This window comes from Vulpes lagopus, chromosome 24 (assembly GCF_018345385.1).
Source record: "Vulpes lagopus strain Blue_001 chromosome 24, ASM1834538v1, whole genome shotgun sequence".
In the NCBI taxonomy this organism is placed as follows: domain Eukaryota; kingdom Metazoa; phylum Chordata; class Mammalia; order Carnivora; family Canidae; genus Vulpes; species Vulpes lagopus.
Genome location: NC_054847.1, coordinates 58,677,504 through 58,690,880, shown reverse-complemented (window position 1 = coordinate 58,690,880; position 13,377 = coordinate 58,677,504). Strand labels below are relative to the sequence as shown.

The window sequence follows — 13,377 nt, the reverse complement described above, 5'->3', positions numbered from 1 at the left end:
AAATACCAGCTTTTTAGGGAGAGAGACCTGTTCTGTGTTTTTGGCCAGCACCCAGGTCTCCCGAGATTTCTGAGGCCTCCTTCTCACCACTTTTCTTACTTCCTTCACTTCTGCTTCCACTTCCCATCCTTTGGAAGGACAGCCCTTTGGTCTTTTTGAAATGCAAATCATATCAAATCAGTTCATCTCATCCACCATCCCTGTAATTAATTTCTTTTTTTTTTAAGATTTTATTTATTTATTCATGAGAGAGAGAGAGAGAGAGAGAGAGAGAGGCAGAGACATAGGCAGAGGAGAAGCAGGCTCCATGCACCGGGAGCCCGACACGGGACTCGATCCCGGGACTCCAGGATCGCGCCCTGGGCCAAAGGCAGGCGCCAAACCACCGAGCCACTCAGGGATCCCCATTGTAATTAATTTCAACAGGGTTTTTCTTCGACAGCCTGAGCTCCAGTACCTGTCCTGTCCTCAGGATGTGGGTCAGAGGTGATAGAAACAATCTTGCACACTTTTGACTCTGCACAAGCTCCCCCCGCTGGTCCCCGGGCCTCACGGAGGATGGAAAACACCTGTCATTAAGTGAACAAGCTACTCATTTACACCTTGTCTCTTGTGTTTTAGTTTGGGGCTGAGTTCCGAAGGTTCTCCTTGGACCGGCACAAGCCTGGGAAGTTTGAAGACTTCTACAAGCTGGTCGTGCACACGCACCACATCGCCAACACAGACGTGACCATCGGCTATGCGGATGTGCACGGGGACCTGCTGCCCATCAACAACGATGACAACTTTTGCAAGGCGGTCTCAAGCGCAAACCCTCTGCTCCGGGTCTTCATCCAGAAGCGAGGTACCGGGGCGTGGGGAGCTGCTTGTCAGTGCCATCACACACAGGCCACATCCAGGGACGTCGGGCAGCACAGCACCATATGGTTCTTTTTTGTAACCTGTGCTGGTAGATTAAAGAAAGTCATGTTGGTTTGGTCAACATTAATTTATTAGAAGGGCTTAAAAATTTTAATGCATTTTCCATCTTAAATAGTGTTGACTTCTGATTTTTAAATACTGAGGAAAAAATAATATTGATACTTTCATATTTTAACTGGAAGCAAGGGGGTCACTGACAGAAGGGCATTAGCCAGTAACCCAAGAATGAAACTTGTGGTTTCCTGTGTGTGCTTCCCACTGTCTTTTTAGGATTGGAAAATGATGCTGGCTTTAAATTATAACTTTGGTTAACTTTTCGCTCTGAGGACCTAGCTTTGCTGTAACAGTATCACTTTATGGGAAACAAGCTGTAAGTTAATGGTTGAGAGGGACGGTTGGGTCAAGGGGTCCTTGTGCTGCTCACTTCTCAGCTGTGTTTTACATATGCTTTCTCATCTCTAAACTTGGGAGAATCTTCACATTTCAAAATAACACGCTGAAGGAAGGTACTGCCTGCAGGAGAGGGTTGATGTTGGGCAAATGGTATTTCCTGGTTGACTTGGTCATTCCTGGACCTTCTGTGCCGTAGTGAGCACACTGGCTACCCATGGGGGCAGAGCACCCTGGGGGCCCTTGCAGGGTGACTCTGAGGCTCACTGTGTTTGCTGTGGGGGACTCACTGACCAGTCAGGGAGCTGCATGGACACAGTGAGTAGCAGCTGCAACATTTGGGGGACAAGGAGGCCTGGCTCGGGGCTGTGGTGTAGGGCCTGGCGCCTGGTCCTAAAGGCAGGCAGGTGACACAGTCCCCACTGGGCGTGAGGCCTGATTGAGCACACGGTCCCCACGCCATCCTGAGGAAGTAGGCAGGCCGTGCTGTGAGTGCCCGCTGTTGTGGCGATAGAAGGGGACACATGGAAAGTAAACTGCAGGAGATCCCTTTCTGACCCGTCCTCTGGCACAAGATCACACAGCTCAGCATCTGCAGGCTGTGCTGAGCCGGGACGTCCTGCTGACGGTACCGAGAAGCCAGCACAGCTGTCACTTCCTCATGGGGACTTCGCCTCCCTGCTGGCCCCGGGGCGTGGCCCTGCCTATCGACCAGTGGTTGCTCCACACCACTCTTCTCCATGAGGCCTGATCTCAGGCCACTGCACTTCATGACCTCGCGTCCCCTCCACCCAGCTTGTATCCTGTCATTCCACGTCTCTGTGCCATGTGTGTCGCCATCCTCAGGGCTGTCCTGGCGTCTGGCCATACTCCACCATCCATTGCTCTGCCCCAGCCATCTGAGGCTGTGCTGTTCGCTCACCTTTCACAGAAAGGCTTCATGGTGGATGTGTGAGCCTCAACTCCTGTCCCCAGGAAGTGAGGGCTGCCTGAGGCTCGGAGCTGGGGTGGAGGCACTGCCAAGGGCACTGTTCCCTGAAGCTCCAGTGGTCGTGATGCCCCGTGCTGCTGACTCCCCGAAGCTGCGGTGGTGCCGGGAGCTCCAGGGTTTGTGTGCCTGCAAGGGGGACGTGCTGACTTCTCCAGGGCGGCTCACACGCCACTGGCTGGGCCCTGCCTCCTGTTTCATTATTTACTATGCTCGGTTTTCCTGGCTGGCCAGGGTCAAGGTGTCCGCTGACCCCCGCCCTTCTGTCATGTGACAGTGAGGAGCTAAGGGACCTCCATTCCGTCACTGCCTCCACACCTTCTCGCTGGCTCTGTGGCCAGCAGGTCTGTCATGACCTGCTCTGTATGACAACAGAGCCTCTGCCTTGGGCCCCCATCTCTGGGGAAACTCAGGCTGTATTCTCGCTATCTTCAAGGGACCCTCACCGTACTCACTGTGTGTGGTTAGAGGCAGGACAGCTGTGTCTCTGTGGGTGGGGCGAAGCAGGAGCCCCTTGACGGGCTCCATGTTCAAGACAGACCACTCGCTGTGAGGAAGACAGTGTCCCCGTGGGCATGCTGCTGCTGGGGCCTCCCTGGGAGGCAACACTGAAGTCCCATGTCCTTTCCCACAGCAAGGGTTCTGAGACATCAGTCACGTAGTGCTGTATTCATGGCTCCACTATGGCTGCAGCCACTTGTCCTTCACTTATAACTTCATGAGCCTTGCTGTGGACTTTCAGAGAAAGCTGCCCTCTCCCCCAAAGCCACACAAATGTCACAAGTAAACTTCAAACCAACATCCCTGATGGATAGGGACATGGAAACTCTTCCCCAAAGCACCAGGACGTGGAGTCCCGTTCTCACAGCGGACCTTGTGTGGAAGGCCACAGACCAGGGGTGGGTGCCCTAGATGTGCCATGGGACAGCTGAAGGGACAGACGCACACACGGGCACCTTGGGGAGGGCGTGAGATGGGAACCACCGGGAGTGCAGGCTGCTTCCGGGGGGCCCCCCTTCACAGTATGTCCTCTGACGTGCAGAGTCTGTGTCTGTGAAGTGGCTCAAATGTGTTTGTTGCCCAGAATTCATGCTCAGGACCCTTGGTGGCCATTCACAGACATGCTGGCGGCAGAGATACCACTGAGATTGGAAAGGGCACCACTCCACCTTCCTGCCTCTGCTCTTATGCCGGAAACTCGTGTCCTATCCATAGGCTGTGTAGTGTCATATTTGTCATTTTCTTGCATATATTCTTTTTTAAATTGAGGTAAAATCCATATAACATAAAATTTGCCATTGTGCAGTTCAGTAGCATGAACACAATCTCAAGGATGGACGACCGTTCCTCTGTAACACTGAGCACTCTGTCCCATAGACACTAACTCCTCACACTGCCCTCCCTGCAGCCCTACCACCCGCCACCCTGCTCTGTATCTGTATGGTTGTGACCCTTCTAAGAAGCTCACATAAGTGGAATCCCACAGTATTTGTCTTTTTGTGACTGGCTTGTTTCACTGAACACAGCGTCCTCAAGGTTCATCCACATTGTATCATATTGCACAATTTCCTTCCTTTTTAAGATTGAATAATACTCTTTGGTGTGGACAGGGCACATTTTGTTCATCCTCCATTCATTAGTTAACATAGGGGTTTCTTCCACATTGTAGCTATTGTGAATGATGCTGCTGTGAGCGTGAGACAGATATCTCTTTGAGACCTTCCTTTCAATTCTTTTGGGTATAGACCCTGTGGTATATATATTGCTGCTTCACGTGGTAGTTCAATTTTTAAATTTTTTGAGGAAGTATCATACTGCCGTCCATAGTGGCTGCACGGGGGTCCAGTTTCTCCACCTCCTCACCAACACCTATTGTTTTCTGAATTTTTTAATCTTTTTTTTTCCTCAACGTGGGGCTTGAACTCACAACTCTGAAATCAAGACCTGAGCTGAGATCAAGAGTTGGACACCTAAGTGACTGAACCACCCAGGTGCCCCTCTGATTTTCAATAGTAGCCATCACAGTGGGTATAAGGTGGGATCTCGTACTTTTGATTCCTAAGTCCCTAATATTTAGCGATGTTGAGTGTATTTTTAGCGCCTAATGGCCACTTGTACAACTTATACATCTTCTCTGGAGAGACATGTGTTCAAGTCCTTTGCCCATTTTTGCACCAGATTCTCTTTGGTTGGTGAGCTTCAGGAGTTCTTTATATTCTGGGTGTTAATCCCTTGTCAGATATATGACTTGCAAGTATTTTCTCTCATTCGGTGGGTTGCTTTTTTCTTCTGTAGGTTATGTCTTTTGATGTATTTGTAATTTTGTACAGTTAAATTTGTAAATTGTTGTTGTTGTTGTTAACTGTGCCTTTGCTGTCATATCCAAGAACTCACTGCCAAATCCAATGTCCTGAGGCCTTTGTCTTAAATATTCTTCCAAGGGTTTTATACTTTTAGGTCTTACATTTAGGTTTTTAGCTTTTATAATTGGCTGTGTTAGTCTTCACTGAGATTTTATTTCTCCCACAGCTTGAAGTTACTGTCTCCTGTCCTCTCCTTACACCTGTTGGACTCCTGGGAGCAGCTCTTGCAGGAAAGGTCCAGTGATCACCAACTTCCACAGCTTTTGTTTGTCTGGGAATGTCTTGATTACTCCCTCACCTTGCAGCACAGTTTAGCTGGATGTAGGATTCTCAGTTGGCAGGTTTTTCTTCTTACAGCACTTTGATCGTATTGGTGTGCTTTGTCTCAGATCCAAAGTTTTTAATGAGAAATCCACAGATAACCTTACTGAATATCCTTTGGATGTTCTCATGCTGCTTTCATGCTTCTCTCTTTGTTTTTTGAAAGTCTGATTATAACACATCTCCAAGTGGATCTCTGACTTTATCTGACTTGGAATTTGCTGAGCATCTTGAATTTTATATTCATGTCTTTCTAACAGGGAAGTTTTCAAAACATTCTTCAAATATTCTCTCTGCCCCCTACTCCTTCTCAGACTCCCCCGTGTATATGCTGGTTCTCTTGATGGTGTCCCACAGATCCTTTAGGCCTGTTTGTTCTTCTCATGTACTTTCTTTTCCATAGTGTTGATCATTTCCACTATCCTGTCTTCAAGTTCTTTGATATTTCTTCTCTCTACTCAAATCTGTTTTGAATCCCTCTAGTGAATTTTTCATATCAGTCACTGTACTTTCAGCTCCAGAACGTCTTTTGGATTTCTTTTCTGGTTTTCTACTTTTTTATTGATATTTCCATTTTGTTCATACTTTTTTCATGATTTTACCCACATTTTCTAATTCTTTGAGCATCTTTTATTTAAGATTTTACTTTATTTATTTATTTGGAAGGGAGAGAGAGAGAGAAGGAGAGAGAGAGAATGAATGAGTGGTGGAGAGGGGGAGGGGCAGAGAAAGAAGCAGACCCCCCTGGAGCAGAGAGCCTCACCTGGGATTTGATCCCAGGACCCTGAGATCATGACCTGAGGTGAAGGCAGACGCTTCACTGAAAGAGCCCCCCAGGGGCCCTTCTTAGAGCATCTCTAAGACCGTGGGTTTAATGTCTGACTAGTAGATTTGACATCAGGTCTTTTTTAGGGACAGATTCTGTAGAATTAGAATTCCCTTTTTCCTTTCAACAGGCCAAACTCTCCTGTGCCTTGTGATTTTTTGGCTGAACACGGCACATTCGAATCTCCTGATGCAGTGACTCTGGAAATCAGACTCCCCCACTTCCCCAGGCTTTGCTGTTTTGTTGTCATCATTCTTTGGATGGTGGCAGGCTGTCTCTGTCCCGAGGATCAGCCCAAGGTGCAAACTCAGTGTCTTCTGGGGTCTTCTCTGAGCCTTCTCTTGGGCAGGCACCATCCTTCCTAATTTCCCACGTGTGCAGCTGTTTCTGAATGTCCTAATACGTGGCTCCCAAAGGGGAAAAGTGAGAAACCACAGGGGCATCAGGGGGCACTCGCCCTCTCAGTGCCATTGCAGTCACGCAAGCTGGAGCCGGAGGGGCAATAGCAGTGGCCGCAGCCTCTGTATCTGCACCTGTGTGGTCAGAGCAGAGACTCTGCTCTTGGAAGAACAGGGTCCTTTCTGCCCACCTGGCATCAGCAGGCAGCTCCTAAAACACGTGCACAGCTGCCTGCTGCAGGGCTGGGTAAGCTGCCCCTGTGCTCCAAGCTAGAATAGACTAGAATTGGCTCCTTCTGCTGGACAGTTGCAAGCCTTCAGCAGACTCCACTATCCCAAAATAGTCCTGTCGGCCAGATTCTGCCCCTGCAGTGGTCGTTGGGGTCGGGGAGAAAGTCCTGGTGCTCCCTGCACTGCCCTTGTCCCAAAATCCCCCTGTGCTTTTCTTATGATGTGACTGTTGGAAATGACCCCAAGCATAGTGCAGGAGTGCTGTTGAGTTTTCATTAGTGCCAGAAGGATGTGATGTTCTTTATGTAGAAAATGCTCAGGATGCCTGGGTGGCTCAGCGGTTTAGCACCTGCCTTCGGCCCAGGGCGTGATCCTGGAGACCCAGGATCGAGTCCCGCATTGGGCTCCCTGCATGGAGCCTGCTTCTCCCTCTGCCTGTGTCTCTGCCTCTCTCTCTCTCTCTCTCTCTCTCTCTGTGTATGTCTCTCATGAATAAATAAATAAAATCTTTAAAAAAAAAGAAAAAGAAAATGCTCTTGGTGGTGAGTTCAACATTATGAATTGGTAATATATACTAAACACATGTCTTTAAATAGAAACACATAGAGCACAAGGGTTCATATTTGCTCAGTGGATGAAAACATGATTGAAAGGCTTACAGGAACCTAACCCTATACTCTCCCTGGAGCCATGGCTCAGTGTTCAAGGAGACTTTATAGAACATAACCACCAAGAATAATGATAATCAACTCTGTATGAAAAGTCCAGAATGGGCAAATCCATAGAGACAGACAGATCATGGTTGCTAGAGGGAGAGGGTATTGGTAGGTTGGGGTTTCTTTACTGGACAATGGAAATATTCTGGAATTCAATAGTGGTGTTTATTACAGGGCTTTGTAAATATACTCATAACCATTGAATTATACTCTTTAAGTGAAAGGATGTTATGGTATTTAAATTATTTTTAATGAATAAATTATATCTTAATACCTCTGATAAATTTTAAAATAAGAGATTTAAATCAGACTCTCCTGTTTCTGAGCCTCGATCCTAGATGATATCTAGGGCTCATCTTTGGCCTTTATTTCCAAAATTCAGCCATTTTCAATAGGTGTGAATACTTACACTTCTTAATTAATTTCTTTGGCATCACAACTCAAGACAGTGCTAAGGACCCTCCAATTGGCTCCTGAGGAGTTCTGTTTTGAGTCCATTGATGTGGACTCTGAGGCCTCCTTGTGTGTATATAACACATCACTAGCCTTTTACTTTAACGTTTTGCCCATTAAATAAGTTACAGAATCAAGAATTCACAGTGGGAGACTCTGGACTTGGACCTGGGTCCCACATACTGCCCGTGTTGAGGAACTACTTTCTCTGTCCCCTGTGTGCTCCTGTAGTCCTTCCTAAAGACTCAGGAATGTTTGGAAAGTTGGCCCAAACCAGCAGAGACACTCAGGGTATGTCTATTTTTAGCAGAATAAACAGGAAGTGCAAACACTAACTTTTCACCACTTATCCATCAAATAAACCCCTCAAAAACCAGCACTCCCACCCAGCCCTCTTGTTATTTAAGAGATGGGCCTTTCTGCCCCACACCCACCCCCACCCCCCGCCGGCCCCAGCCCAGCCCAGAACTCAAAATGGAATCCTAGCTGACTTTTAGTGGCTGTTTTGTGGCTCAGATGATTAGCATCTCAGGATGTCACAGGAGGCTTGTGAGGACTTAATTGTGCCACAGGATTTTCAGCACAATTAAAATGTTCTGAAATATTTACCTTTACAGTAAACATAAATACTGCTTATTTCCGTGTGTCTGCTAACTGTGTGACTAATCAGAGGTTGCATGATCGGGGATGGTAGGGAGGTATTTGCTTATGATTTCACTTAAGGATGTTGCTAGAAAAAGTAATTGCAGAATGTTCTTCAAGGTAAACCGTATGTAATCATTGAGAATTTGGTTATACACACTGGTAGAATCTTAAAATATTAGGTATATAAATTCTGCTTATAATCGCTTTTCTCAGATTCTTCATTAAGTACCAAGAGGTGCGTTTGTTTTAGGTTGGGGGCTCACTGTGCAGCAGGAGACACTCAGTGTCTCTGTCTTTCTCCAGACTCTGCCCAGGGTTTGAGGCTGTATGTGTTGAGGCAGCGGAATGTATAGTTTTGCTGAATTAACCTTGTCTATGTCCTTCTGCTTGTAGGAGCAGATGTAACACCCCCCCTGCTGGCTCTTCTGACACATTTGCCTCTTTAATTGCCACTGATTCCTGAAAGTTTGCATGTTTGGAGAATTTCTTTTTTTTTTTTTTTAATAATTGAAAGAAAGGGCAAACAGTCTCCCACTGCTCCATCGTGGGAACATGCAGAAAACAAAATGCCTGAAGCCCACATTCACCCCTGGAGTGGGAGTGGATGGGGGGAGAGAATGTGCTGATGTAGCTCATTAAAAAGAAAACAAAGCCAGAGCCACCCACCATCCAGAAGAATCCAGGGGCTGGTCCTGGAAAGGCTGGCCATCTGTGCAGATGGTCGGAAGCCACGAGGTCATCGGCATCTTCCGGCCAGCATGGCACACCTGTGCACCCGCTCTGCCCCTGCCCTCAGCTGACCTGTGTGAGGGAGGGAGGAACCCCCATCCCAGCAAACACCTTGTACAGGAATGGTGAGATGGAATTGGATTCTACTCTTTTCTTGTTTTCTAGTGTTATTTACTTTTACATATTCAAGCCCATGGTATGTTTATGATTTGGACTCATGCTTTTTAAAACTCCAATATATCATAAGCATATCCTGTCATTAAACTCTTTGTAAGACTTTATTTAAAAAGTCTTTTCTGCCTATAACATATTTGTAAAAGAAAATTCAAACAATGTGGAAATAAACAACTCCATCACCCCAAGGTAACCACATTAGCATTTTGGTGAGCCCTTTCCAGACGGCTTGGTATAGGTAAATTAGTTGGACACAGTTTTATAGTAATACGGTCATAATACACATACTTTTAAATTAATTTTTAGACATTGTTTTAAGCTAGCATTGTATTTTTTACTTTTTGTAGATGTATGTAGATACACACCATCCTTTTAACAGGAGATATCAGTTATAAATATAAAAAATGTAACCAACCTCTTATTTTCTATTTCAACTGTTCCAACTTTTTATTCGTAGAAACTGTGTGGTACATTTTTACATATGTGTCAGGTTATCTTTGGGGTAAGTTAGCAGAGATGTCTTGCTAGGTGTGTACTTTGAACTAAGATACATACTTCCAGTGGTCTTCTTTTTAGCAGGGCATTTGAATGTTATTTGGATGGAATCATTCTGAACACATCGTTGAAGATTGTCCTTGTGTGGCATGAACACTCATCTACCCTCTTGAAGGCCAGTGAAGGTCTGGCCAGAAGTGTAGGCTATGGGCTGCCCGCCTGTTAAGACAGCACCCAGCTTGGGACTCTGCAAGTCTGGGCCCTCAGCTAGGACCCTCTGGGGCTGTTACCCTACTATACCTGGTATCAGATGTCCTGCAATTTAGGGAGCTCCTCTTAGCCTGGCCTTCCTGGTGGGAGCTGCAAACCGTGGCTGGTACGCAGACCCACTGTTCCTGCTGAAGCCTCTGTGGAGACCAGAGTGGTTTGTCTGGAGGTGACCATCCCACTTGTTTCCTTTCCATCATGTCACAGTGGCTGGTCATTGGATAATTAACATGTTTATTTAAGCCAGTTGTCAGAGAGGAGGAGCTCAAGGATGTCCCGTTTGAAGGGGAAAGGCCAAGCATGGAGGCACAGCGTGGGGCTTTCTTTTCATGTTTAAGCTGATGATCCTGAGCCAACTGACTGGTTATCAAGCTGTCTGTGTTAGCAGGATTTCTCTTTGAAAAAAATCTTTTTAAACAAAGAGCATACTCCTCAGATACTGTAACAGGGCTGTGTTTCTGTTACCAGGGTGTGTTAGGGTTCTGTGCCTTCACTTATTTTTAGAAGAAAGGTATTCTTTGGCCCTTCCGATGGCCTGCCTGGTAAGCTCTATGCCCTGCACTCACAGCCTCCTCCGTGTGCCTGTCTGGAAGCTGCCAGAGCTGGGCACTCAGGCACCTCCCATGGGAGGTGGAGGCCTGGAGCCCAGCCGATCACGCAAGCCTGCACACTGGTCATCCCTCCCTGGGTTTACTAGATCTCGCACTTTCCTCAAGCAGCGTGGGAGCAAACTGGATACTCTTCCCACCGTCTGAGTGCAGGTGTCTACTATGGGCACAGGGGTTGTTTGGTATTGGAGAGCCATGGGAAAGGTCAGCAGGGCCTCCGTGGGACCCGACAGACATGTTGCTGCAGGTGGCAGGTTATGGGAAGCCTGCCGAGCTGCCTTCTCTGAAGCCTGGTGATAAGTACACATGCCCGAATGTCCTGGACCACATGCTCTGTGAAGCAGAAGTGTCTTTGGAAGTATCTCTCATGGACAGGACACTGGGTTCAGTTAGGACCTAGTTGTCTGGGTTGGATGGAGTTGAAACCTGATGTACTATTGAATTAAACTCTGCAAGAAAGAGGAATGCCAGCCCCTTGGGCCTTTGTAAGCAAGGGGTTAACTTTGAACTATTCTGGCCATTTCTGGGGATGGGCAGCCACAGGTGTGAGCACAGAAATTTTGGAGGGATGATCTGGCCTTGCGTACCTTCTGAAAGTCAGGTCCTTGCCATTCCCCTTTGACTTGGGTGATGGTCCGAGGGAGGTCAGCCACCACTGACTTTGCACCATACATTGTAGGGCCCTCCACTGCAGATTCAGCTTCTCCAATGTCACTTGTGATGGTGACAGAATTACCAGCTCTTGGCTAATTTCTTCGTTTAGCTCAACTGCTATACTGATAGGCTCATCCCAGTTTGTGAGGCTGTGCCACTGCTCCTCCAGTTAGCAGCCCTGTAAGCACCCAGCACTTAGACAGTCACAGGTCACTTAGGGGCTTCTGCCCGGGGCTCTGAAACCCCACATCCTGCCCAGGAGCACAGTGACCACCCCAGTGAGTGTGCTGTGGGAGCCCCGGGATGGAGAATGGAAAGCCTGGCTTCTTCAGGATGTGGAGCCAGGCCAACTGAAGAGTGTGTGAAGTCACGGGAGATCACGAGGTTTTGGGGGGCTCAGTCCAGGAGAGCCAGGCTGAAGCAAGCACTGGGGAGATGGTGAGATGGCACCAAGGAGCTCCGCAGAGCGGAACTCCCTGGTGCCTGTGTCCCTGCCTGCACACAGTAGGTGTACACTGCGGAGCTGGGGACCAGATTCTGGCAGACGACACCGCTGGCCAAGAGACCACACAGGATGGGCAGACAGGAAGACAGGACACGTAGGAGAAGCAACCAAAGGATCATACGGACTCTGTGACCACTTGCATGTCTCATGGGTGTCTGTACGCAGATTACCCTGAGTTGAGATGTTTCTTGGCCTGTTTATGAAGCAGCTGGCTGAAACATCTGTGTAAGTGAGAACTAGTTGGTGGGTATTAACGTCACGGTGTTTTCTCTGAAGCATTCTGCATTTGAAGCATCTTTGCTAGACAGAGGCACCAGCATGGTGGACCCGGTGAGGCTCTTCCCTAAGCCCGAGGCCCCCAAATGTACACCTGAGTCGTGCTCTTAGGGTAATTAGGCTGAGTATGCTACTTACGGTATGATTACTGGTCATTTTGAAGCTGATCAGATGCCATTCTATTTGGAGAAACATCTTTTTAGGAAGGAATGAGGTTGCTGGAGAGAACGTGCAGTTACCGACGGCCCTGGAGGGCCCATGAGGAAGAGGCTGGACCCTGGGTGCAGCTCCCATGGAGCACACTAGCTGGACCGCTCCAGGGACAGGCTCCACCCACTCTGGGAACCGTGTCTTTCTAAAAGGTGTTTTCACTCCAGAGGGCAGCGGTGCAGGCCAGCAGGCAGTGTCGGGGGCCCCCACTCCAGCCAAGACCTGGCCTTGGCAGGATTCACCAGGAAGACTGCCAGCAGCCAGGCAGGACAGGGGATGCTCTGCTGTAGAAATGATCTTCAGAGCCCTGAACAAAGTCGTGGTGGTGCCCCCACCATCCTAGGCCCCTGGACTCACAGGCCTGGAGAGGGTCACTTGCTCGTCTGTCGCTTCCTTCCTTCCTAAGCACAGGCCTGTTGCCCACCGGCAGCACTGTTGTGCCAGCGCTGCCCACTTCCACGTGTCTCTGTGACTCCCCTGGACAGGCTGTACTGGGCAGGACACACACACACACATACACACACGCACACATGAATGATCTACCTGCGCTTATGTGGAGTCCAGAGATATAAAAATTTCCACTGTGAACTTTTCTCTCCCAGAAGCATAAGCAAGACTTGGATTTCCTCCTGCACAGTGGTTTGTCTTCCTGTTTTTGCCCGGTATCTCTACTTTCCACCCTGTCCTGTGGGAAAATGATTCAGCACAGAGGCCAGCAGCCACAGCACATCCCTGGCACCCCAGGTCTCCAAGCCCTGGGCCATTCTGAGGCATTCAACACGTGCAGACAGATCAGGGACAAGGCAGATGGTGGGCCGAGGAGCAGGTGCAGGATGGGCCCCCTTGGGCTGCCCAGCCTGCGCCTGCCTCCTGCCTCCTGCCTCCCGCCAGCTGGGGAGTGCTGTGCATTGGAAAGGGCGGTGTTACCACAGTGTGTACTGAACAACGATAAAGGCTAATCTAATTTTTTTATTGTGGAAAAACATCCATAACACAAAATTCATCATTTTAACCACATTTGAGTGTACAGCTCGGTGAAGTGAAGAACGTTCAAGGTATTGTGCAGTCAGCACCCATCTCCCGAACTTTCCATCCTCCCAAGGGAAACACTACCTGTTGAACCTTGTGTGTCGAGTGAGTCCAGACGGAGCTCTGCTTGCACATGTTCCTGTTGCACATCGTGTGTGTCTCACATAACGTCTATCAT

At 48.3% G+C, this 13,377-nt stretch overlaps 1 protein-coding gene across 1 annotated transcript in view; it reads left to right on the top strand.

Annotated features, from left to right (window-relative positions):
* Positions 1-13,377, top strand: part of PARD6G (par-6 family cell polarity regulator gamma) — an 82,169-nt gene that overhangs the window by 23,086 nt on the left and 45,706 nt on the right. Inside the window, exon 2 of the mRNA XM_041739501.1 lies at positions 622-844. Coding sequence (XP_041595435.1) covers positions 622-844 — 223 coding nt within the window. The remainder of the gene's footprint in view (positions 1-621; positions 845-13,377) is intronic.